This window comes from Felis catus, chromosome D2 (genome assembly GCF_018350175.1).
Source record: "Felis catus isolate Fca126 chromosome D2, F.catus_Fca126_mat1.0, whole genome shotgun sequence".
In the NCBI taxonomy this organism is placed as follows: domain Eukaryota; kingdom Metazoa; phylum Chordata; class Mammalia; order Carnivora; family Felidae; genus Felis; species Felis catus.
The window spans coordinates 54,165,147-54,191,329 of record NC_058378.1 but is presented as its reverse complement, the minus strand read 5'-3'; the positions used below and the strand labels follow the sequence as shown (position 1 = coordinate 54,191,329).

Below are 26,183 nucleotides of genomic sequence, written 5' to 3'. Positions count from 1 at the left end.
GGCACCCAGAAATGAGATCTTTAAACAACCTGACTTACAATCACCCAGAGGCTTAGGGGAGCTCCTAAAAAGACTGATTTCAGGGTGTCACTCCAGCCCTAATAAATCAGTGTAGTTGACTTAAAAATATATTAATGCTTGTCCCCGTGCCCCACCCCATGATCAACAACAATTATTTTTTACAGAAGCTATGAAATTAATAAATACCATGGTTCTAATCCTAAAACTTTATTTGTTGAATTTTTAGAAATGACAGGATAGCTCTAGCTTATTCTTTTTAAAGAGATAACAGGTGGCAAGAAGTTAAATTACGAGCGGTAAGTCTAGAACAAAGCAGCCAAGTTAGAAAGGAAAATTCAAATTCAGAATTGGTAGAGTCGTGGTGGGGTTTTGTTAGGAGTCCACCTAACACCAAACTGAGATAGGAAAAAGGAAAAAAAAATGAACATCTGTCTTTTTACAGTGTAGAACTTACTGCCATCGGGCTTTATCCCTTAAGGAATTTTTCCTGGAGCTGTTTCCTTCACTGGGGCTGTCCTCCTCCTCGGCCTCCAGACTTCGGCTGCAGCTCCTGATGATCTGAAAGATGCTGTTGACTGTGGACTCCTTCTCCGAATTCTTTAAGCCATTATGTCCCACTCGTTGTAAGAAATGATCTTGTCCACTGTAATCGGCTACAAACTACAGAAAAACATACCAAGAATTTGTTACTGCAACTTCATGTACTGTGTCTTAAATAAAAGACTTGGGTAGGGAAATAAAAGCACAACAGCCATAAATAATGGCACTTATGCCTATTTCTTATTGAAAGAAAAAGAAAGAGCCTCCAGGAAAAACATTTTTTCGTTTCACCACATGAGCTATCGGAACTCACTCTTGTTTCCACTAAGACAATTTTAGTTCCTGTAGGAATCAACGCTCCGTTTCAAATTTACAACACAAAAAGCAGCATTATTTCAAGGCTCCCGAGGGAGAAGATTAGCCCTACTTTGCCGAGGAAGGGTAGGGTTGTTTTCTCCTGGCAGAGAGAATTGAGAAAAACCATGACAGAAGTCCATTCTTCTATGGAACCAGATAACATTCCTGGGGCCCAAGGGAAACACAGAGAAAGAATGATGTTTGCTTTATTTCCCATACATCCTATGGCAGCACAGAGGTTTCCTGGAGGTTTTAAAGCTCTTATAGTTTGTATTCATGATCAGGAAGTTTCTCCCATCAGAGGTAAGCGCTCCAGCTGCACCACTGGATGTGGCATCCTCTGCGTCTAAGACATCCTCTGCGTCTGAGCTGGTGTGGGTAGGGAGGGCTTGTGTTAAGCTTACTCCTCCATTTGCTGCACTTTCATCTTCCCTCATAAGCCAGAGAGATGCAAGCTGGCAGTGTTACCTGTGCCTGTCAGGGGCTCTTAAGTCTCCCTGATACCAGGTGATGCCTGGTTCCCAGGTGACACAGAGGAGGCTGAAGTTTTAGGAGTCTTCTCACGGCCACCGAGAAGGGGTGTATGTGAGTGTGTGTGTGTGAGTGTGTGTGTGTGTGTGTGTGTGTGTGTGTGTGTGTGAAAGGTCAGTAGTGTTGCTGTTGCCATGGTGACAATGATCCTAGATTTGGGTTTGAAACTGCCAGCTATGGACTCCTCAAAATTCTTGGCAAAGTTCTCCCAATTCAGTCTCTTCTTTCATTTCTAAACACCATCTAGGGCGGTTTCCTTATTTTCTTCATTTCTCTGAGCCCTTTCTCTCCAATGCCTGATACCCTGAGTCAAAGCTCACAAGGTCCTCTCCCCTCTGGGAGTCAGGAACAAGAAGCCACGGGCCTGGGAGAGCCGAGACAGCCGTGATCAGAGCCTGGAGCTCGTCTTTACATGAGACGCCAGCTTCTCCAGGGTCCTCCCACAGAGGAGGAAAGCAAGGCAACGTTGACCTCCCGCCATGTTTTCTTTCTCTGATTCAGAAAACTTACTATTCTTGCTTGACTTCTCTTATCCTCTGCATACAGACATTCCCACCCAATGAGAGAAGAAAACCCCATCATCCCTTAAAAAAAATCAGAGAACAGCACCCATTTTCACTGGTACTTACACACTGCCCCATTCAAGCTAATTTAACAAGAAGAAGCCCCAAACAGTGCTAGCCAGCATTTTTTTCTCAGGAATTTCCAAGGACCTGTTACCCAGCACAACAGTGACAACGGATTAGCCTAGGCTCAGCAGGTTCTTTCTTGGCCTTAGTGAGTGAGGAGCCAGGCAGCAATAAAGACTTCAGATTTTGAAAGGACTCACCTCTAGAGTTTCTTCTTGGGAATTGTACCTCGGGCAAAGCTTCATGAGGCCGGAGGCTCCGTCCAGTACTTCACAGAGCTCCTTCAGAAACACCCCACAGAACGGAACCACCTTACAGCCAGGTATGTGCAGAGCCCGCGTGACCACCTTCTTGTACTCGCAGGAAGATTCGTGCTGAGCCATGGCATCCTTCAGGCTCCTCATGGTCTCTAGGTCAGACTGGTCCATAAACTGCCACATTTTTAAAACTTTTCTTGACCTATTGTAAGTAAATGATGTTTTTTGAGACTGAAGGAGAAATAATATCGTTTGTAGTATATAGCCCAAGCTCCATGCAAATTTATTCTTTTTGCCTCAGTTTTCACTGTTTTGATATTTATTTAGGACTCCTATCTCCACCTACTTCCCCAAATGAGGTATTACTTTTAATTAAAAATTGAAACACAAAATTAAATAGGACAGATACAAATAACACATGTTATTTGTGGAAGGAGTTAATTTTGGAAGGTGGGCATTAAACCTAGGTTTGAATTTTTCTGGCAGCTATAGCCGAAAGGGAAACCTAGTGGGTCATATGGTTTGTACAGATATTTATGGAGGACTATCTGCAGAAAACATGGTGCGTCCACTCCTCTTGATATTTAAAATGTTATCCTTGGATTAGGCCAGTTTCTCAGTAAAATACATGAAATCTGTTTTGGTCTCTTTTATAGAACTGCTTTTACTAAATCCAGCTTTGACGTTAAGCCACGGGTTATCCTAAGGGACATGATCTTAAAATACTATTTGCATAACAGGATGTTAGATGGGACTTTTCTTATGATGAACTTGCTGCCGACAACAACAGGTGACATTGTACCCCACTTCCTAAAGAGAGGCACCAGCTCATCACAAGGGTACCCCAACAGCTCTGCCCTCTGTGGTATATAACCGTCCATCATGCCATGCAGAATTGGCTCTGAGCAGCCAGGTAGGGAATATTTCTCTGGATAGAGTTGTCAGAGCCCTCTATATGTGAGAAGGAGGAGGACCATCCCAGGGCAGGGGCTTCAAGTGAACTCCATGGAGAGGCTGACCTTTGTCCTGAGTTTGTTGATCACTTAGCCTGGTGTGTGACTCCTGCCTGGAAAAGTCTAAAGATGACAGGCTGCCTAGGGCTGCCGAAAGGTTCCCGTGGGCCTGTCTTGCATTTGCAGAATCTGGGAGGGCAAAATACTGTGTGTTTCCTGTGAGTCTGTAAGGGCCACCGTGAGGGGCAGTTCCATGTGTCCACCTGGCTGCCCAAGGAGGGATCCCAGCAGAAAGAGTCTGCGAGGACAGGGTTTCCAGAGCTGGATCCTGGGGACTGAGTGCGCCTTGCTCCTTGCTGGCTAATGGTGCAGAGAGAGGTACCTACAGGGCAGCAGGTGGGGGAATGTAGGAGGAGTGACTGGGGAGGAACCCTAAAAGCACACCTCTCTTTGGGAGCACCTAGGCCAGATTATAACTGTCCCCATCAAGGGAGACCTTTGCTTCCTTTACCCCATCTCCCTTCCTCTTTCTTCTCCTGTCCACTTTTTCTGCAAGGACCCTGAGCTGGAGTGAGAAAAGATAAACCCCGTTCTCCTGCTCCACTGCAGGTTTCTGAGATTTGTTGGGCTGCGAAATGTGGGGAAAAGGTGACACTTTAAACCAAAGGTGAGGTTGAAATTTTGATTTATATCAGACTGGATTAAAAAATCACTATGTCCAAGAGAAGACATTCAAAGGACATAGAGAAGTACAACATGACAAACCCCATGCACCAACCTCTCCATTTAAAAAATAAAACATTGGGCTCAGCTCAGGTCATGATCTCAACAGTTCATGAGTCCTAACCTGACATCGGGCTCTCTGCTTTAAGCACAGAGCCTGCTTTGGATTCAGTGTCTCCCTCTCTCTCTGCCCCTCCCCTGCTCACTCTCTCTCTCTCAAAAATAAACATTAAAAACAAAACATTAATAATGTGGTTGAGACCTCAGTGGGCTCCTCCAGGAACACATACTCCTCTTTCCCTCACCAAAAAGGACCACAAAGGGGACCAGTGTTCTCGTTCCCTTACAATTGTGTATGCTTCCCCAACATAGGTATCGATCACCCAGCAGTTTGTAGGGATGTGTGAGTGCTTTTAAACTTTATATAAATGGTGTCACACATTAGGTACTCAGGCATCCTGCTTTTCTTGCACAGCTGTGTGTTTCTGAGATTTATTCATGCTCATGAGCAAAGGAGAATGAGACAAGTTATTGACCCCATCAGTGACCAGGAAAGCTATAGGACCTCCCAAGGTATGACCCAGAGCAGGGGGCAGGGAAAGTCAGTGAGGTCAGGAAACTAAAATTGTTTCCTGATTTCACCTCACTGAGTCCAGCCTGCCCTATACCTGGTTTCTTATAAGGTGGTAAGAATCCCTTTTGGGGCATGAAATGGAAGTGTGAATAAACTAAGTGAATAAATGAGTGAGACACAGTTCTCATTATTTAATCGCCCTTGTTTCTGTGAGTGACAGTAGTCACAGTACATTTGGGGGCACAAGACAAACCTCAGCAAGATCAATGGTTTTTTGTTAGATTGAGAACTGACACTGGTTTTAAAACTTTCTTTTTCTGTTTATAAAGGTACTAGATGCTTGTTGTAGAAAATTTATTGCTCATGAGTGGGGGAGGGGCAGAGGGACAGAGAGAGGGAGAGAAAGAATCCCAAGCAGGCTCACTCCCTACTGTCAGCACAGGGCCCAATGTGGGGCTCGAACTCATGAACTGTGATATCATGACCTGAGCTGAAAATCAAGAGTCAGATGCTTAACCAACTAAGCCACCCAGGCACCCCTGGGTTATTTTAAATTGACACCATGATTGAGTAAATATTGTTATATGTAAATCTTTTTACTTCTAATTGTTTCTTCCAATGATCCACACCTCCCTGTGTAGCACAGACCCCACGCACAATCAACCAGTGCTAGTCTTATGTGACCAGTATAATGTAGTAAAGTGACAGCGTGTGACTTCTGAGGCTGGGTCATAAAAGGCACTGCAGCTTCTGCCTTGTTTTCTTGTCATTCACTTCGGAGCAAGCCAGCTGCCATGCTTTGAGGACAGTGATGTCCAGAAGAGAGGAAGTGAGGTCCCCAGCCAATAGCTGGCACCAACTTGCCAAACACAGAGGAGAAGTGTCATTAAAATAGAACTATGTTATCATAATGTAATCTTTTCTTTAAAGAAAAATACCAGAGGTTCTTTGTAGAAAACTTATCACAAAGAGAATCCAATCATCCAAATCATCTCCTGTTCTCCCAGTATTTTTTCTATTTTTTCCTTCTTTTGAGCCATGCCTGATACATCTGTATGTATCATTTTGAATGCCAATGACACAGTCATTTGAGTTATTCTTAGTTAAGAAAGCTCAAAAGGACAAAAAAAATTCCAACTCTGAGAAATTACCTTTTTCCCCCAACCACGAATCCCTTTGCAGGGATCTGGAGAATCAAAGAAAAATCCCAATAACGTTAGGGAGCAAGATCTATTTATAGTGAGAACCCTCACTGGGAAGGCGAATCTCAGACACTGAGAACAACAGGTTCGCTTTATGGGGCCTCACTGCATGCCAAACATGCATGCTAAACACTTCGTACTATCTCAGTAAATCCTGGGTGAGGAAGTAGGTGCTTTTTATTATTATCATCCCCATTCTACAGATAAAGAAACTGGGGCTCAAGGAGGTCGAGCACCTTGCCCACACCACACAGCTATTCCATGGGGGAGCCAGGATTTGATCCCATTGTTCTGACCCAACAACTCATGCTCTTCCTCACACCACATTGCCTTCCATTAAGAGTGAGGGGCAGTTACTTTATGCCGGGTAACTGAGGCTTGAAAGGGAAAAAGGTAGAAGACTTTACTGATAAAATGGTGATCTTATTATTAGCTTAGTGGAGAAGGCATAAGAGCAAGATATCGGAGGTGAAGGGCAAGGACTCTCAAATCAAGGCTGCCTGCATTCACATCCCAGCCATTCCAGATGGCCTGGGGTGAATGACTTAACTTCTAACTTTAGTTCCTTCTTTTGCAAGATGTAGGAATTTTAGTATCTACCAAGAAACTGTTATGAGAATTAAAATATTTAATGCATAGGAAATGTACAGCCCAGTGCCTGATACATAGTAAGTGTTCAGTAAAAATAACTACTTTTATTGAATGCTTATTATCAGTGTTAGCCATTCCCAGGCAGTGGCTGGGATTCTACAGTGCTGAGGCAATTCATAAGGCAGAGCTGCAAAGAGATAGATAACAGTGGGGTTTATAGGACACAGAGGGTAAGCAGCGGTCAGTGATGGGGCGGATGGAGTTATGCAAGCAGGAAATTTTACCCAGCTTGGCCAACAGATCAGAGCAGACAGTTAATTAGGAGCATGACTGGCCATAGGGGCTGAATTCTGCTACATCTTTGAGGGGCAAGGTTTGTGGTGTTAGCAAAGGATAATGTATTTCCTGCAAATAATCACTACTAAGTGCCTGGTTTGGGTAAATGTGGTTTCCAGGGCAATTAATTCAGTGCCATTCACCTCGTACCCAGATAACTGTATTCCCCACTCCCATACCTGAGGCCGGCCAAGAACTCCATGACAGCATTGTAGTTGCCCATGTTCCAGCAGCATTTGGCCACGTGCACTAAATAGGAGAAGACTTCTCGCTTCTCCTCCATGGAGCCCGCCGTGAGGATCAGCCACGTTACCCAGGAGCTCACCTAGAAAATGCAGAGAGGGGATCCACTGAACCTATGTCCTGAAAACTCAAGGAATATTTTTTTTCCACAGGAAAACTCTTTTTCTTTTCTTTCTTTCTTTTTTCTTTTAATTTTTAAGGTTTATTTTTGAGAGAGAGTGTGTGTGTGTGAGCAAGGGAGGGGCAGAGAGAGAAGGAGACACAGAATTTGGAGCAGGCTTGAGATGTTAGCGCAGAGCCTGATGTGGGGCTCGAACTCACAAACCGCAAAATCATGACCTGAGCCGAAGTCAGTAGCTCAACAGACTGAGACACCTTGGTACCCCACTCTTTTTCTTTTTTTTAAAAATCAGTTTAGTACTGGGAAATGAAAGACCCAGCTGAGAGATCGGAGGTGAAGCTCTGGGTCTCCATCACTGCTTTGCTATGGGATTCTGGGAAAGTCACTTCACTTCTCCATATTCTTCATCTTTAAAGTAAGGAGGCTGAAAGGTAATTCATGAACTCCCTCTCGATCCATAAAATTCCATGAGACTATAAGAAAATAAAGCCCAAGGATAATATCGATTAAAATACATATAAATACGTTTGACTGATGGGCAGCAAGATTAAATGCAATCAATGCACTTAGTCCATAAATAAAAGAATATTTATCAAGTAGTAAAATGCATGCTATCAAATGAAAAATGCAAAAAAATTATATATTTAAACTATCTTTCATAAGCCCCTTATCTATTATGCTGCTCAAATGACTAACTGATAATGAACAGATACTTACATAGCACTTACTATGTGCCGGGTGCCGGGAATTATTCTAAGCACTTTACATATGTTAACTCATCTCTCACAACAGTCTGGAGTCAGGGATTATTAATTATCCTCATTTTATAGATGAGGAAACTGAAGGACAGAGGGCCTAAGAGATTTGTGCAAGTCTTCAACCCAAAGTGGTAAAGCCTAAATTTGAATTTAGGTGTGTGGGCCACAGAGGTGGCACTATTAACCACTCACTAAATGCCTGATGTGTATACACGAGGTCTGGGATGAAAGTTATTCTAATGTGATTAGTTTTTTCTACGACACAGAGTAGTATAACATTTAATAATGACCTACTTCTAAGTCCCCCCCCCCATGATACGCAGCCTCAATCCTCTGCTTAATCTCTAAGATTATTTTGCTGCTACCTATACGTTGGTGCTTGAATACTTGTGTTCATTTAAGTTACTTTCTCCCTCCTAGCTAATGTCTGGACTGATAAACTTAGTTGCTAACAAACCAAAGCCTTGGTCTTGACCCCACATGGCCCATTAGCTGCACTGGTTCAGTAACAGTGCTGACACCTGGGACCACCTCATTTCCCTGGCCTGAGGGAGAGGGAGGCCAGAACACCCGCTCATGGTGACCCACGACAACTGCAACAAAAAAAAGAGTTTAAGGTCTACAGCATACTGCACTTCCCTCCCACCCCCACCGGCCCCATTGATAAAATGGTAGGAACGGATGACATTTAGTGCTGGCAGCAACCACAGAGGGCGGTCCAAACCCATTTTTCCAGATGAAGAATCTATGGTTCATGGGAGAAGTGATCTTCTGAGGTCACAGTTCTTGTTAATGTCAAAACTAGGACTCCCAGTGCGGTACTCTTTTATCTGATGAGGGGTGACAGTTTCTTTAAACTTGGCACCGCTTAGGCTTTCCTAAGCACTTGCTTAAGAGCTGCATATTTGAACACAGAGTCAGACTAAAAGGAGAAGATACCAAGGAGAGTACTAAAAAAATAATTAAAGCAACGAAAAAAGGAGAACAGAAGAGAGAGATGCTGAACACCTCTTCCCCTTTCTTACACAGAAACAAAAAGCAAAACAGTGGCACCAGGGACCTTCATTGATAAAACAGGGTCACACCGTGGGACTAGCCGGGAGTGCTGATGCAGGATGTGAGGGACCACCTGCCACCCTGAGCCCCTGCCCCAGCCCTGCCCCAGCCCTGCCCCAGCCCTGCCCCAGCCCAGTGGGCCCCGAGCACGCACCTCTGCTCTCAGCCTGCTCTGGACTTCATTCAACATCAGGAGAACAGATCTGGAATCAGACTCCTAGGACAAGCCTGGGTCCAGATCATCCTGCAAGGAATTCAGAGCCTCTTGGGAAGAGGAGAACCTAAGATGGCCATTTGTTCTGATCTCCCGGGGCTGTTTTGAGCACACAGGAGCCTTCTCGAGTCCCAGATCCATCCTTTCTCCTGGAGCTATAAGCGATTCCTTGCTCACTGTCTCTATGCCTTGTGCCCTCATCACCTGGTTACCCAGTGAAAAGTCACCTTTGTGAAACCCTGACTCTCCAGAGCAAGAAACTGTTTTGTCAATACTGACTGAGTGTCATGGGTGTTCTGTGTAGTTTTTCCTTTCATGTGATTTGCCTTTAATGATCCCTATCCTGCTCTGGGGAACTGTGAGCAAACACTTAGAATCATAATTATTGACTCTTTGAGCTAGAAATTCACACTCATCTTCTTACAAATGAAAATAAATCCCCAAAAGTTAAAAGCGTTTCCCAAAGACACCTGATGCATTAGTTCTTGAGCCCTCTGGCTATATTCTTCTTGTGGCTGTAGTTCCTTTTTTACTGAAACTGATTGCCAAATCAGCAGCTCTGGAGAGTCACTGCTCTTTCAGGCTATTCTGGTCCCACACAGTGACTTACTAGTCTAGTGGCCTGAAAGGGTTAATCCATCTTCCCTTGGAGAGGCCAGCTTCACAGAGCAGACGCCGACCACCACGTGGTTGGTGCCTCAATCCTGATCATGCATCCAGATTTATTTCCTATCAGTCAAATCATTTTCCATATACTTTCCCACAATGTTAGGAAAAAAATAGCGATACAGTATTTCACATGGAAACCTAATTTAAACCAGCCGTTCCATCTCCAAGTGTGAGTCCCCAGGGCCTGGTTGTTGAGATTATGTAAGCACTGTTATCATAAACACACACACAAACATACACGCACACATGCGCGCACACACACACACACACACACACACACACATACCATCTGCGTACAGACTTCAGGGACAAAAAAAAAGTCTTATTGCGGACTGATGTATTTATAATTTTATAGGCACTAAGTGATGTGACTTTCATCACTAATTATGAAAAACGAATGTCACAAAAAACCCCATAAGGATTTGGCAATGACTGAAAAATGTTGCCCAAGGCATAAACGGTGGTTGTATTTATTAAGTGGAAAATGGGATGTGTTGCCAATCCAGAAAGAATTTCAGGACACTGGAATAACACAGAAAAACACAAAAACTGCACATATAGAGAGTACTAAAACTCAAGTGTAGAGTAGAAAGGTGTTAAATGTGGCAGATTACTTTGCCCTATTTGAATGGTTAGCACAGAATAAAGACAGAATCTGGCCCCCGCCTAATTCCATGAGTCCCTCCCAGAGGCTCTGTGATTACCCTGAGGGCCTGACCCTGGGTACAGGCCTACAAACTCCACAACTGCTCCTCTCCAGACACTTCTTTTCTGCCTCTTTTGCTTTTGTCAGTACTCTCAGGCCTAGCCAAACTCAACAGCTTGCTCTCCTTACATCAAACACCTTGTTGGCATCACACAAGCTCAGTCTGGAAGGAATGCTTTTGCTCCATTCATAAATTACCTTTCCCCGGCCCCCACCATGTCCTGCCCGTGTCCTTTGTGAAGCCAAATCCTTACCTTGGCCACCAGGCCCCCATCAGTTCTGCAACCTCACCTTCGACCTTTCTCTACACTCCTGCTTTTAGGGAGATGACCAAGGCCTTTTCTCATTTCAGGGGTCTTCTATGGGATGGGTCTCCACGGCCCCCAGACTTTGATTAGGTAAAACTGCCCTCAGGACCTGCCCTGGGTCCCATGCTTTAGAAGGCCTGTGATGGGGTGGAGGGAATGGGTCTGCCCAGTGGCTGTGCACTCACTTCCAGATCATTCATCCCTGAAGACTCAGGACTCCCAAGTCCCCTGTCTAAACAGCTCAAGCCCACTTCTGGGCCTGCAAGAGCCTGATATCTGGATCAGTCCTCCTGTAGGGAGATCATAACTCCAGGCCCAAAGGCTGGCAGAGGGCCTGTGGGGGTGTGGTGTGTGGATGGAGTTTGAACTGGAGGTCTGAAGTGTCCACACCCAGGCACACAAACCAGGATGGAAAGAGAAGGTGGGAAGGCCACAGGCTGGGGCCTTCTTTTGCCTTGTCCTTTGTACTTCATCTTGGATCCCCTAAGGTCAGGGGCAGGGCTGCCTTTAGGAATCTGATGAAAACACCACTTTCTTGAAGAGGACTGCTCTGATTTCCCATCTGGGCTGGGTGATGTGCTGGGCTATGTGGGGCCCCCAGTCTCCTTGACCCCAGACCCCCTGCACAGTCAGCACTGTGTTCCCCCCAAAGCAGACCCTGGGTCTGCCATGCCCACCAGTAGCAGTGCCCACAGTAAGTGCTCCATGAGACACGGCAAAGGAGTGAATGTGACCTCTTCTAGGAAGGCTTTTCTGATGCTCACCTAGCAACTCACATTCAACTTCTTCCTGTGACTTGATGGTGGACCCTGAGACCAAGCTCACATCTGCACTGGGATTCTCACTGCTGCAAGGATTTGCATCTGCTTTATTTTTATTGTATTTGTGTGTCTGACTCTTTCACATGGGTCTGTTCTGTCTCCCCCACTAGACCTTACGTCCTCAAGGACTAAGAGCATCTTTCCCACATCTCCAGTGTGGGGGTGCTTGGTGCCTCTGACCGACAGGCAGGCCACCCAGGGTCCCAGGAGGCCGCTGGCAGAGAGGATTCTCAGCCTCCAATTGGTCAGGGATTATATTTGGGAAAAGGCCTGAACACTTCCTACTGCTGTTCCCAGGTCCAGAAAAAAGAGACAAATGTCTTTGTGCCAAAAAGTTTTTTTTTTTTTTTTTTTTTTTTTTTTTTAATATGCTGAGCAATGTTCATAGAAAGATGATCCTTTGTAGTGGGTATCTGGTCCCCCTAACTGCAAGGGCTGGGCTCGAATGGTGAGATCTAAAGAAGACAGTGAAAACCCAGACAAAGCCGCTCTGTCGATATGCAGTGCACATTGACATCTGCCCTTCGCAGAGCTTTCCTAAGACAACCCTTGAACCGTGGGCATGTGGGCATACACACACATTGTCAGACACACACACACACACACACACACACACACACACACACACACACACCCCTGCCTAGGTAGCACTCTTCAAAATGCACATCACTGGCCTTGGAACCTCTAGTGGTAGTAGTAGGGTGTTTGTTGAAATGCAGATTTCAAGTTCTCGCCCCCAGAGTCTCTGAGAGCAGGTCCCAGGAAGCTGCTTTTTTTTTTTTTTAATGTTTATTTTTGAGAGAGACAGACAGAATGTGAGTGGGTTAGGGGCAGAGAGAGAGGGAGGCACAGAATCCAAAGCGGGCTCCAGGCTCCGAGCTGTCAGCACAGAGCCCGACGTGGGGCTCGAACTCACGAGCTGTGAGATCAGGACCTGAGCCAAAGTTGGATGCTCAACCGACTGAGCCACCCAGGCGCCCCAGGAAGCTGCTTTTTAAGATAACTCCCCGGTGATTCTTTCTTATACTTAGGGTGAAAACTACGTCACGGGTTCAGTGTCCCTTTCTGCACCCCTGGTGTAGCCCTTAGTCACAGCTGAAGCGTCATTTCTGTAGTACTGCACAGATGGCCGTCTCTGTAACCTCGCTGAGGCCGGGGTGTCGCCCACTTGCCAGCAGGCAGGGGCAGGCAGAAGGCCCAGAGGTGGAGAGCATGGCGCTGGGCTGAGTGAGCTGTGTTGGCTCCCATTCCACTGTCTGATCATGCCTGGGCCTCAGGCAGGTCGCCTAGCTATCAGCCTCGATTTCCTCTTCGGTAAAACGGGATAGTATTTACCTCATAACAGAATTGTGAGGGTGAGAATGGAGATTGTATCCAAAGGTCACGCGACACTGGGTATGTAGTCCCAGGCCCAATAAGTGTTTACTGCTAGGAATGCCATTGGTAGTGCTGTTACCTGAGCTGTAGAGAAGCTGAATTCCAGGAAGCAGAACACAGAAGTCCTGAAGAAGGAATCTCTAGGTTCTCCTAACTGCAAGGAAGGAGTCCAAGGCTGAACCAGGAAGAATCTGTCCTTGCCCTGAGAAGGGTCTGTGCCCTGAGCACAGGCCTTTCCTAGCAAAAGGATTAACACACATATTCCCTCTTCTCTGAAGGCTTCCTTGACTCCTCATGAGGAATAAAATATCCCCTTTTTCCTATTCCAAACACCCAGTCCTATATGTATTCATATGTGTGTGTGTGTGTGTGTGTGTGTGTATGTGTGTGTGTACATATTCGTATACGTGTATATGAAGGTATATTTCCAGTACTTTGTCTGAGACCAAACTTCCCCTGCTGGGAGCTCCTTATAGCAGAGGCTGTGACATATTCATGCTGGGAATCTCCGTGTTGAGGCTGCAGAGGCCAGCAGGTTACATATGCCCAGGCGTCCTTCTGGACATGAAGTGGCTGCAGGAGAGCCTCTTGAACTCCATGTCCTGCTTGGCATGTTTCCACCAGTGACTCGTGGTTTTGGAGGGACACAGAAGGGAAAAGAGAGGCCCCTAAAGGTGGCTTCTAGAGAAGCCCTAAATATACCTTGGATTATATTCCATCTTGTTCCCCTCACATTGTATCACAACTCTCTATAGAACAAACTCTAAACCTCTTTTTTTGGCCTTCAAGCCTAGCAGCATCTGATCTATATTAATATCTCCAACATTAATTCCCACTGTTGGCCACCGCTCATCTGTCCGACATTTCAACCCTACTATGTTTTGTATCACTTCCTATTCTCTGGCTATTCCTATCTCTGTGCTATTGTCCAGTTTCCTTGGGATGTGAATACATAGGGAGTTTTGTGTGTTAACTCTGGCTGTCTGATGTCTCCTAGATGAATCAGCTTTCTTTATCTTCATCTATACAGAATTCATGGTGCTGCTCCTCCCCTGCCTTTAGGCCTGGACTCAGTGATTTGTTCAAAGATGGGTATATAACCCAAGCCAGGCCAACCAGAGCCCTCCTTGATTGAGTCTTTCCCTGAAACTATCCGGAAAAGAGACACAATTTTTTTTTTTTTTTTTTTTTTTTGCTGGAATTGTAACATGTAAAGATAGGAGTCAGATGCCTTTCGCCATGATATCAGGGGCACCTGCCTAAGAATGAAGATAACACAAAAGAAAGATAAAGATGGATCCCTGAGGACCTTAGATTCCTGACCAGCCATACTTGAAGTCCTATGAAGAGCCCATATATATATATACCAAAAAATGCCCGAACTTTGCTTAAGCAGGCTTGAGTTGAGTTGCTGTTAACTTGCGACTGGGGTGGGAGGAAGCCTTGATAAATATGTCGGATGACCTTCCTTGTTTTAACAAAAACTTATTGAGTATGTTGAGGATCTACTATATCCCATGTACCATGTTGGACACTAGTAAACAAGACAGATATGGTACCTACTCTTGGGGAGGTTGGAACCTTATGGGGGAAAATAACATAAGCAAGCAATTAAAGAGCAGTACAGTAGATAAGATAATTGAGTAAGTACAAGGCCAAGTTTACCCATCTGTATGCTACCATCTTTGGAAGTCCAGTCTTTTTACCATTCCTTGGTCCCTGCTGGTCTCCCCAAGTACTTTATTCATTTCTCTGTAACGGTGCTTATTCTTTCCACAAACAGTTACTGTATGCCCATGAATCTGCCAGGAACTATGCTAGGCAGAGCAGGAGGAGTTGGAACAACTATAAGGAAAGTAAGATAGCATGTTCTGCCTTGCAGTTAAGTTAGTGGTTTATATATCCACCTTTTCTAAATTGTCAACTCCTGGAGGAGAGAAATCATCCTTCTATTGTTTGCAGAACGTTGTCCCCATAGTTTGCAAAAGATGTTTATTCTCAAGTTCTTCAACTAAAAATTCCCTAAATATTCAAAATTCTAAATTCCCCAGAATTGTTTACTGTTTTTTTTTTTAAAAAATACTTTTTGTTTATTTTGGTTCCATTTAACCAACAGTTCGTGTCACAAGTTACATGTAAATATTCCCAGGATGTGAATTCTAGAAGCTCTGACAAGTGCTCAATTCCAAATGTGACATACTTAATTTAAACTGCCTTTTTGTATAAAGAATACATTTATTAAAAGTTCTGAAAATGTTTTGCTGTTCCACTATTTGTGACACTGAATTACTTTTTTTTTTTTTATGTTTATTCATTTTTGAGAGACAGAGTGTGAGCAGGGGAGGGACAGAGAGATAGGGAAACACAGATTCAGAAGCAGGCTCCAGGCTCTGAGCTGTCAGCACAGACCCTGATATGGAGCCCAAACCCATGAACTGTGAGATCATGACCTGAGCTGAAGTTGGATGCTCAACCAACTGAGCCACCCAGGCACCCCTGCATTACTTTTTTAAAATTCAGGTATAGTTGACACATAACATTATATTAGTTTCGGGCGTACAACATAGTGATTCAACACTTACATATATTATGAAATGGTGGCTACAATAAGTCTAGTCAACACCCATCACCATACTTAGTTACACAAAAATTTTTTTCTTCTAATGAGGACTTTTACAAACTACTCTCTTAAGCAACTTTCAAATGTGCAATACGGTATTAACTATAATTACCATGCTGTACATCACATCCTCATGACTTAATTGTTTATAATTTGAAGTTTGTACCTTTTGACCCTCACACATTTTTCCCACCCTCTAACCCCCGCTTCCGACAAATACCAATCTGTTCTCTGTATGAGCTTGGTTTGTTGTTGTTGTTACTGTTTTGTTTTTTTTTTTAAGTCTACATATAAGTGAGATCATAGGTATTTGTCCTTCCCTGTCTGACTTCTTTTACCTTAGCTCGATGCCCTCAGGTCCATCCATGTTGTCGCAAATGGCAAGATTTCATTCTTTTTTATGGCTGTTTACTGTTTTAAAAGCAACCAGAGGAAACATGGAGACTTAGGTATGCAAATGCCATTGCTGGTTAAATGGACTGTAGAGAACTGCCAACAGCTGTGTGGGATCTGTTAGCCTCTGCTCGATCTCCTACCATACTCCACTGGATGGATCATTCATTCTGAAACCAATTATTAAATGGTACTCAAGAGTGAGACTTATCTCATTCATGTCCTCTCCTTTTGTGAAAGTATTTATTGATAGTCCTAGAATAGGGTCTTTGCTATTTCATTCCATTTCAATAATAGGATTAAAACCCATGGCTAGGAGTTCACATAACAAGTCTTGACATAAGTGAGTTGTTAGCTCCAAACTATCCTGATCCTATCGCAGGGCCATTTATGAATTTTGTTTCCTCTTCACATGATTTTAATAATAATAATAATACTTAACAACAGCTGCCATGTATTGGGCATGCACTTGTGAGAGGGACACTGCTTATCCCTTTTGATCCTCTTGGCCTCACAGGCTGGGACTAATGCCATTCCCATTTTACAAATGAGGAAGCTGAAGTTCAGAGTGGCAGAGGTAGCTTGTCCAAGGTTACACAACCTGTGCACTAGGAACGAGCCAAATCAAAAGCTTGTGCTTTTATATTTTTATTTTTTTTAAGTTTATTTAGTTTTGAGAAAGAGAGAGAGAGAGAGAGCGAGCGCGCACAAGCAGGGGAAGGGGAGAGAGAGGGAGACACAGAATCCGAAGCAGGCTCCAGGCTCTGAGCTGTCAGCACATAGCCCGACTCAGAGCTCGAACCCACAAACTGTGAGATCATGACCTGAGCCGAAGTCAGACGCTTAACCGACTGAGCCACCCAGGTGCCCCAAAAGCCTGTGCTTTTAAACTATTATGCTTTACTATTTCCCATTTTCTCTCATGAGCATGAGACCAAAGAGTGGATTCATTATAGCTTTTTAAACTGTATGAGAGCTCCAACAGCTACCCTGATCTATGAGCAAAGAAATGTCTTAACAAAACTATGGTGAGTTCAGCTCAAAGACCTAAGCAGCCGAGGAACATTCCCTTTAGAAACAGAACATTGGTGTTCTGAGAGGTTGTGGAGACCATGGTGTAAGCACATGCCAATTGTCTACAAATGCTCCTGTTCTGTCACCTGTCTAAAATTCCAAGTTTTCTATGACACGCAGAATAGGACAGGGTCCTCATGAATTCAAGAGTCTGGAAGGGAGAAGGCCTGGGAGATTCCCTCCTGCAGCTCACTCACAGAAACATCTAGGTGTCCCAGACAGAGGGTCAAGCGAGTCAGGAGATGTCCCCAAGCTTTCTCCCCAAGCTGTGGCCACCATTAGAGTGGTCCATATGCTTTCCCTGGTCCCTGCAGCCTCTTCATGCCAGATGAGTTGCAGGACCTTCAGAAAATACATACTCATTGAGCAAATGTTTACTGAGGGCTCTTCTATCCTCAAGGAGCTCACACTCTACTAGGCACTCCTCTGGCCACTGGGGCATGCAGTGAGCAAGGCAGACACCATCCCTGCCCTCCCAGAAGATGGTGGCATTTGTACCATCCAGCATGATCCGTCCCTTCCCATCCCAGCTGTGATCTGGCTCCCATTGGGGTTCTCCTTTATCTTTCCTCGCTGGGGATCTCAGCTGAGCAATGCCAGTGGGCACTGAGAGAGGCTGACTCTGTCATAGGCTGTCTTTTTCCTTTTTCCCTTTTCTGACATCAGTGAAGGAATAACGTTATTAAGAACACTCTTATACAGTCTACTTAAAGAGACTGTTTTAAGTGCTTAACATGTATTACTTAATTTAAATCTACAGCAACGCCATGAGGTATATGTCATTATCACCCCATTTTATGGGTGTCCCCAATGGAACAGCTGTTGGAGGTGTTGTAGTCACTCACAACAGGGTCATACAACTGGTAGGTTGTGAAGGTGGGATCCCGACATGGGCAGCTCAGTCCCAGAGCCCATGCTCATAATATTGTCCTCTGCTGGCACACGTCAGTTCATGAATGCTGGTATTTCTTGGGGCTCTGTCCTTGGCTCTTCTTGGATCTCTTCTTATGCTATACTCTTTCCCAAGATTATTTCCTTCACTTACCTGGTTTTACCCACCTCCCTGCTGCTATCTCTGAATATACAGGATATGTCCCATATATCCAAGAATTAACTAGGCATTTCCACCCGAAGGGCCCAAGGGCTCTATAAGCCCATCCTGACCCCAGCCCATGACTCCTCCTTCACCTTGCATCCCCACATCCAACTGGTTGCCAAGTAGCCCAGACGTCATCTCCTCCAGGAAGCCTTTCTTGAACCCTCACATGGTTAATCCATTCTCTGCTCTAACCTAGCTTTATCACTGATATGTGACCACTTTCCCCCGGCTCCTGCCATTGGAATTTGAGCTTCTTGAAAGCAGGTATTGATTGTTTTACTAATCTATTCCCCAGCACAGAGTCCAGCTTGAGTGGGAGGTGCTTAATAACCTCATGTTCTGAGTCAGGTACAAGGCACTCCCTGCTGATGCTGCCCTTCTCAGAAGAGTGTCCATGCACCTGGGTGTCCAGGGTATCTGGGGACTACAGTAGGGGAAGTGAGGCTGACAGCCCCACCCTGTCAGCTTGCTCTTTACCCAAGAGGCTCAAGAGGCCAGAGCTGGGGAAGGATGTCTAGGGAGCCATGACATAGAAGGCTTATGGGTAATTTGGCCCATGACGGGAAGATCTCATTTTCCTTGAGACAATTTGGCATCAGAGAATGAGGGTAGTGGTGGCCTTCTCATATGCTCCAGAATTGGCTGGGCCCATTCTGAGGTGCCTTGAGTGATGGACAGGAAGGTGTCCCCCCTACCCCCCCTGCGCCAATTAGTTAAGTCCCCTGGATGGGGAAGTCAGTGATTCGAAAAAGGAGGAGAGTGAAGGCTGTCTCTCGGGGCCACCAACAAGGGCCAGAGGTTCTGAGACATGCTGTGAATCACTTATGACCCCAGGTAAGTGGATACCTTTCACAGGAAACTAAAAGCAAGCCCAGCAAATCACACTTTCCCTTGTAGGGTCCAATGAGAAACGTTTGCCAATTGCAGTGAGGATGGTGAGCAGGGAACAGGAGACTAATAATGAAACCAACACTAATGATCAAGCAGGAAGGAGAGAATGGAAGGGAATAATATGGTTTGCATGTGTTGGCATATGTTCCCCTGAAGACAAATCTGTGTGAAGAAACAAAGGACACTGGCATCTCACCAAGATCAATTACGTCCTGGCCAAGCTGGACACTGGTGGATATAACAGATCATTAAGGAGGTAATTCAATCTGCTGTCTGTGCAGTGCATGTGTGGAGGGGCAAGCTTCTGTGAATGAGACTTGTTAGGGAATAAATCTGATGAAAACCAGAATTCTGTCTCTTCAACTTCCTTGCTCTACAGGAGGGCAGGGGGAGAGGAGGGAGAACACAGGATGCAGGCTCATTTCTTGGCACTTCTTTTTACTCTTTCTATGACTTTGAGCAAGGTTCTGATCTTCCTTGAGACTCAACTGCTCATCCATAAAATGGGGATAATAAATGTCCTGTATCATAAGGGTTGTGGTGACTAATAAAATAGACAATATATGTAAAGGGCCTTCATGCTTGGAGCAGAATACATACTCAATAAATGTCAACTAATATTGATAATTAAAAATAATAAGCAACTTCTTTTTCAAGATACAGTCTTTGTAGAAACAATGTTGGCCTTTTCATTACAGTGCTGGCTTCCCTTCTCTGTTTCACGGAGAGGAACTTTTTTTTTAATGTTCATTTATTTTTGAGAAAGAGAGAGAGACAGAGTACAAGTAGGGGAGGAGCAGAGAGAGAGAGGGAGAGACAGAATCCGAATCAGCCTCCAGGCTCTGAGCTGTCAGCACAGAGCTCGATGCGGTGCTCGAACCCATGAACCATTTGATCATGACCTGAACCAAAGTCGACGCCTAACAGACTGAGTCACCCAGGTGCCCCTTGCAGAAAGGAACTTCTAAGGATTAAGCCTTCAAAAAGAATGAGCCTTTGTGTCTTTTAACGAGGCCAGAAAGGAGAGGCAGAAGAAAGGTGGAAAAGGGGCAAGGCAAAAATTGAGAAAAAAATGTATCAACAGGAAGTCTAAGGGCCGCTGGCATGAAGGGAATAGGAAACAGGAAACAGGAAACAGGAAATGGGGAAAGAGGGCGTGGGCAGGGCCTGTGTGAGGAAGTGAGGACACATGGATATGGTTTGGTTCGAGGGGAAGTGCTCAGAAAAATAACGGTGCATCACAAATAGGTTTTAGAAGGGTGACCTGAGGCCCTCGGGCCCTCTGTCCAGGAATTATCAGGTCCATGAACTACAATTACACTTGATTCAGAATGGGATTAAACAACAGGGTGTGACACTGGCCATTCCAGCACCTTTCTTACTTTGTGAAAAGGATGTCATCTTTTCTGAGGAAAGAACAGACCCCAATTCTGAATAAAAACCAACAGAGCTATACGCGTACGGCAAAAATTCTACGATGTTCAGCACAGGATAAAATTACTCAGTGTGCCTTGCCAACCACCTAATTTATAAAAATAAACAATGGATGTCCTGCTTTGAGAACAGGTAACTGGCTGAGAGGCAACTGCCCTGGTGGAGCAAAGCAAGGAGCTTGAGACTGACAGCCAAGGGCAGGGAAATTCTACTCGGGAAGTGCTCCCAGGCTGCACTTGATACTTCATTTGTCTTGTTTGTTGACGGGCATTCTTACTTGTGTGCCTGTCCCTCTGTAGCTTTAGATGTTGAAATCCGGGCTGGTAGACAGTTGACCTGCCAATTTTGAATTGTTCCCATGTGTTCTGCATACAGTAGGTGCTCAATAAATGTTCCAGCAGGTATAGTTATCCCTTTCCCCTCTGAAGACCCAGATGGAGATAGGTCAGTAATGTTCTGTGGAAATGTTTCCCAAACTCTGCTCTGGGGACATGTTCTATCAGATGTTAGAGTACTTTGTGAAGAAAGTATCAAGGGCTATATAAGTTTGGAAAATGCTAAGACAAATTAAGATTTCTTCACTGGCAGGATTTCTTGGAGCTTTACATATGCTAATGTACATGACGAATCTACAAGAAGGAGCTAATATTCGGAGTTTCCCAAATTTTTTTAACCATGTGATTCCCCTCCCCCCCCCCCCCCCCCAGCGGCAAAAGAACACTTACATCTAGACATCTAGAAAGACCCTGGAATGTGGGCACTGGGTCTCTCCAAACTCCTTTATCCTGAAGCAAACAGGGGCTCATGTCCTCTCACTATTCTGGATACCTCACCTTGCATCTGTCCAACCTGAAAACACATTCTGTCATGTAGAAACTGCGTGGTGTGAGTGGACTTTGAGAGATAGAAACAGTCAGAAATGGCAACACGTGATTTTATAACTGGTGTCATAAATTCAGAATCAATATATCATCGGAAGAAGTCTAAAACCAAGACACAGGAAGATTGTTCTTATAATCCAAAATGAGACTGAGGCACACTGGCAACTATTACTGCATCACCAAGGCTGTCATGAGGAAAGAGCTGAGCAGACCAGCCTCTGGACATATGGTTCTACTACATAAAGTGACAGTGAATAAATCAAAAGACATTAGAGGCTACTTTCCGTATTTTTTAATTTTGATTTTAAATTAAATTTAAATTTTAAACTTTACATTTAAATTTAATTTTAAATACTTTCCGTATTTTTTTTAAATTTTTTTTTCAACGTTTATTTATTTTTGGGACAGTGAGAGACAGAGCATGAACGGGGGAGGGGCAGAGAGAGAGGGAGACACAGAATCGGAAACAGGCTCCAGGCTCTGAGCCATCAGCCCAGAGCCTGACGCGGGGCTCGAACTCACGGACCGCGAGATCGTGACCTGGCTGAAGTCGGACGCTTAACCGACTGTGCCACCCAGGTGCCCCCTTTCCGTATTTTTTAGAGGAAGAAACCCCAGAAGCAGAGAGGCTAGGTGACTTGTCCAGGGTCGCCCAGCTAATCAGTGGCAATGCCAGGGCTAGACCTCAGGTCTCCTGACCTCAGGACACCCTATGGTCACGCCCTGCTGGGCTTCGGTTATCTCTGAGAAGAGGATTTGATGGGAGGCCATCCCCCGTCCCTGCCGCCTTCTGTCCTACCCTCCCTCCATCCGTAGGGCCTCAGCAGCAGGCTCACTTGAGTGAAGAAGTTGACGGTGAAGAGAAGAACTGGCAGCTGCAGAAACTGCTAGAGACACTAACTCAGGTGGCCTGAGAGATTGGAAGTGGTGGGTTCTCGCCGGGCAAAGCTCAAGGGAAAAAAGGGAGAAGAGTCAGGGCAATACAACAAGAGCAGCCAGCACAGGGCCTGCCATACCACAGCCCTCAGTAGGCAGCCAACTGCGTGCAGAATTTCAGGGATGCTCCGGCCTGAACGGCTCCCCCTCCAGCTTCAGTCAGAGAGGCCACTCTGGCTGTGCCCTGCAGACCAGCTCCAGAAGGGCAAGGGCCTAGGAAAATGGGGATTCAGAGTAGAAGGAAAACAGGGGAGGAAGAACAAATAAAGCTGATGTGGTTGCTTATTTGTCTTTATTGGGGATGGCAGCAGACGTCAAAAGGAAGAGGAAAGAAGCCTCTGTTTCCTGGAGGAGAGGGGGTCAGCAGGAAAAGCCTTTCCAGAAAAATCTTGTGGCAATCTGTGTTTCAGGAAGGGAGAGGGCTGTTGCTTAGTGGCAGCAGTGGATTATGGGCCGGGGACCCTGGTTCATAGCTCAAGGCACAAACCCCAGGACAGGAGCTGCAGAAACTAAAAACATTGGACGTGGAGAAGCTGATGTGAGCTTCAGACCCACAGAAGAGGGGATTTGTTTTGGAGACGGGGGCCATGCAGCTGGCAGGACTTGGGATCTCCCTGAGTGGGCTAAAGTTAGAGCTTGCCCCTTGTCATCAGGAGAGTCAGTTAAAGAAGTTTGGGGGTGTTGACAGTTTTAGAGGGTGTGTTGACAGTTTCTATAGAAGTGAATGACCTGTTTGGGGTCTGGAAATTTAAGGGTTACATGGAGCTGTGGCAAGAGGGGGTGGGGGCCAAACACCAGCCTTGCTTTTCCTGTAGAGAGTGGGTGAGCATTCACTACAGAGGGGTAAAGATGTGTTCAGTTTCTGGTTCAAGGAATCTCTTTAGAGAAATATTTACGCGGAAAGTGCCTAGCATGTAGATGACAAAGACTAAAAAGTGGAAAAAAAAAAAAAAAAACCACACTGGTCAAGTCTTAACAGTGACACATTTCATACCAAAAAGTCAAACCAAACCGAATCAAAACAAGATCATGTTTTTGGGATGCTGGCTGGACAAATATTCTTTACTAGATGCAGTGGGGGGCAGCCTGTGTCTGAGGTCAGAGGCGCTGTTTTCAAGTCTTGGCTCTAACATTTCCTAACCGTGTGGTATTGGACCAATTATTTAGTCTCTCTTCTGTTCCTTCAGTTTAAAGCAGGCCTATAAGAACACATACCTTACACAATTGCAGGATTAAAGGAGATAAGTCCTTTGTACATCTATAAGCCCAGTAGAAAGGTTAGCCAGTTTTATTAATATTAATGGGCACATATCCAGTGATTTCCAGATAGGGTATTTGGTTTTGTGAGGCACTACATTTAATATGGTATTTCTCTGAACTTAGAAATACAACTTTTTATTAATGTCTTACATTTCCCTGGCTGTTGCACTCTACAGTCCCTCCCTGGACTCTCTGCTCCATTGTCAGACTGGGGAGCATCATGTCTTAGACTCATGCACAGAATATCCTTACGTTATACTTAGCCTCACTCTTTAAATTCTGCATTTTTATATCTTTCCTATGACAAGGAAGAAATTAATCAAAGAAGATGCTTTTTATGTCCACAGATAAATTGACAGATACTAATAAGACAGTAAAGGCGTATTTGCTATGAATTGTTGAGAATTCAGTGCATAATATAAAAACCAAGAATATCTGAGAACAAGATATTTTCACATAAGGTTGACTAAAAGAGGAATGCCTGGGTGGCTCAGTCGGTTATGCATCCGACTCTTGATTTCAGCTCAGGTCATGATCTCCTGGTTCATGAGTTCCAACCCCGTATCGGGCTCTGCACTGGTGTCGCAGAGCCTGTTTGGGATTCTCTCTCTGCTTTTCCCTCTCTGCCCTTTCCCCCTCTTGCACTCTCTCTCTTTCAAAATAAATAAACTTTAAAAAAGGGCTGACTAAAAGATTTCTTTCCATTTTCTCCTAATTTTCTAAGTTCTGGAAAACACAATTAAAAAAAACTTAAATGGTTTACCCAAATATTTTTCTAAAAAAACAAAAAAAAATTGGTATGCATAAACTTTTTTAAAATTCTAAATGAATAGACTACTACAGCCTTCTATCAAACATATGCAACACCTATAGCATATAAACTCCTAAAAATTTCCTGAAAATGGTGGACATGTTTTGGTATTTTAATGATACAACCCAGATGCCTTGTTTTACATGCCCTAGAAGAAAAGAAACATACAACCTTACAGAGAACACTCACCATTTTAAATCTGATTAAACTCTATGCCAAAGAAGGACTGGAAAGAGTATGATGTTTGTACAAACAATCTTTTAAAAAGTATTTTTCAAATCCACTTAAATGTTCTGGAAAACTCCTGAAATGTGAAGCAGCAAAATTTATTTACATTCCACCCTTGAATTGGAGTATTAGTTTGGGGCCATGTCTTGGTGCTTGGAGGCATCCTGTTGGATTATTAGCTTGATTCTCCAACCTGTGTTTTGAGGCCCATCAGGAATGAACCCTGTTTAGGTCACTTATACATATGACACCACCATTCAGAGCCCTGTGGTTCCTCATGTGGCTCAGTGTCAGAACCACCTGTGAGCGTTCCTCAAAAATATCCAGTTGCAGACTTCACCATTTAGCACCTAATTCAATGTATGGGGTAGGGGGGTAGGAACCTGTCCTTTTAAAAAGTTTTCCTAAGTGATTCTGATAAAGCCTAGGAACTGCTGATCAAGGGCCCTGGCCATTCTCAAACTTAAGTGTGCATAGGAATCACTGGGGATTTTATTAAAATGTAGGTCCTGATTCAGTAGGTCTGGGGTGTGGGTGTGGGGTGTGGTGGTGGTGAGGTTGTTCTTCTGCATTTCCCACAAGTTCCTAGTCTGTTTTCAAGTCTGTTCAGTGTCTTCCAATCCAGAATCGTTCCTCCGTATCTCCCTCTTTCGGGTCCTCTGCAGCGTCAAAAATTACAGGGCTTTCATTCTGTAGCACAGCCCTCAGTCTGGCCCCATGGGATACTGCCTCACGACCAGACTTAGTTTATGCTGTTTTGTCAGGAACGCTCCAGAACAAAGCTGGGCTTGGCTGGATGCCTCCTCACATCAGAGGGCACAGGATGTCAACACTTTGCACCACCTGGTCATACGAATCCTGATCATGTGGCCAGGTTTCTCCTCTGTAAAGTCACTATGTGCCTCTTGAGTAGTATTTTGTGGGCAATAAACTGAAGACTGCACTGGAATCCTGCTCCTTAGCAACCCTCTGTCCACCTGCCTTCCATTGATGACCACAGCCTGCATCAACCACCTACCTCTGTGATAGCTGCCAAATGGTGATTTATATTTCCACCATTCCTTCTATATTGATTATTTGCATTCTTTGTTAAGAATGAATTCACCCTTTCCCCTCATTTATCTATCTATCTATTTATTTATTTATTTACTTGCTTATTTAAATCTACATAGATTCATGGACGCAAATTTTTTCACTATATGGGGATCCATGATTATCATAATGAACATCAGATTGTCCCAAAGCAGCTCCTGGGTCTTTCTGATATGTCTCCATCATCATTTGAGCATTTCCTTGCCTTCCAGCATGACAAGATGTTTTAGACTTATCTTAATTTTCTCTGTGCCAGCTGTGGGGTCACCTATTTCTTCAAAAAACGTTTGGATGGTATTTAGAATCCAATATCTATGTGCTCAATGCTACCAGAATGTCATTGTTTCTAGGTCTGTAAGCACACAGAGCTCAAACACACACACACACACACACACACACACACACACACACACACACACACCTATAACTACTCCTACATTAATCTGTGTATATATATTTAAAAATACAAGTCACAAT

General features: G+C 44.5%; 1 protein-coding gene across 11 annotated transcripts in view; it reads right to left on the bottom strand.

Moving 5' to 3' along the window:
- Nucleotides 1–26,183, bottom strand: part of PLCE1 (phospholipase C epsilon 1) — a 321,945-nt gene that overhangs the window by 93,713 nt on the left and 202,049 nt on the right. For all 11 annotated transcript variants that reach the window (XM_045040422.1, XM_023240750.2, XM_023240751.2 and 8 more), the window contains 3 exons: nt 6,894–7,039; nt 2,279–2,537; nt 476–681 (listed from right to left, as the gene is read on the bottom strand). In XM_045040422.1, the coding sequence (XP_044896357.1) occupies nt 476–681; nt 2,279–2,537; nt 6,894–7,039 (611 nt within the window). The remainder of the gene's footprint in view (nt 1–475; nt 682–2,278; nt 2,538–6,893; nt 7,040–26,183) is intronic.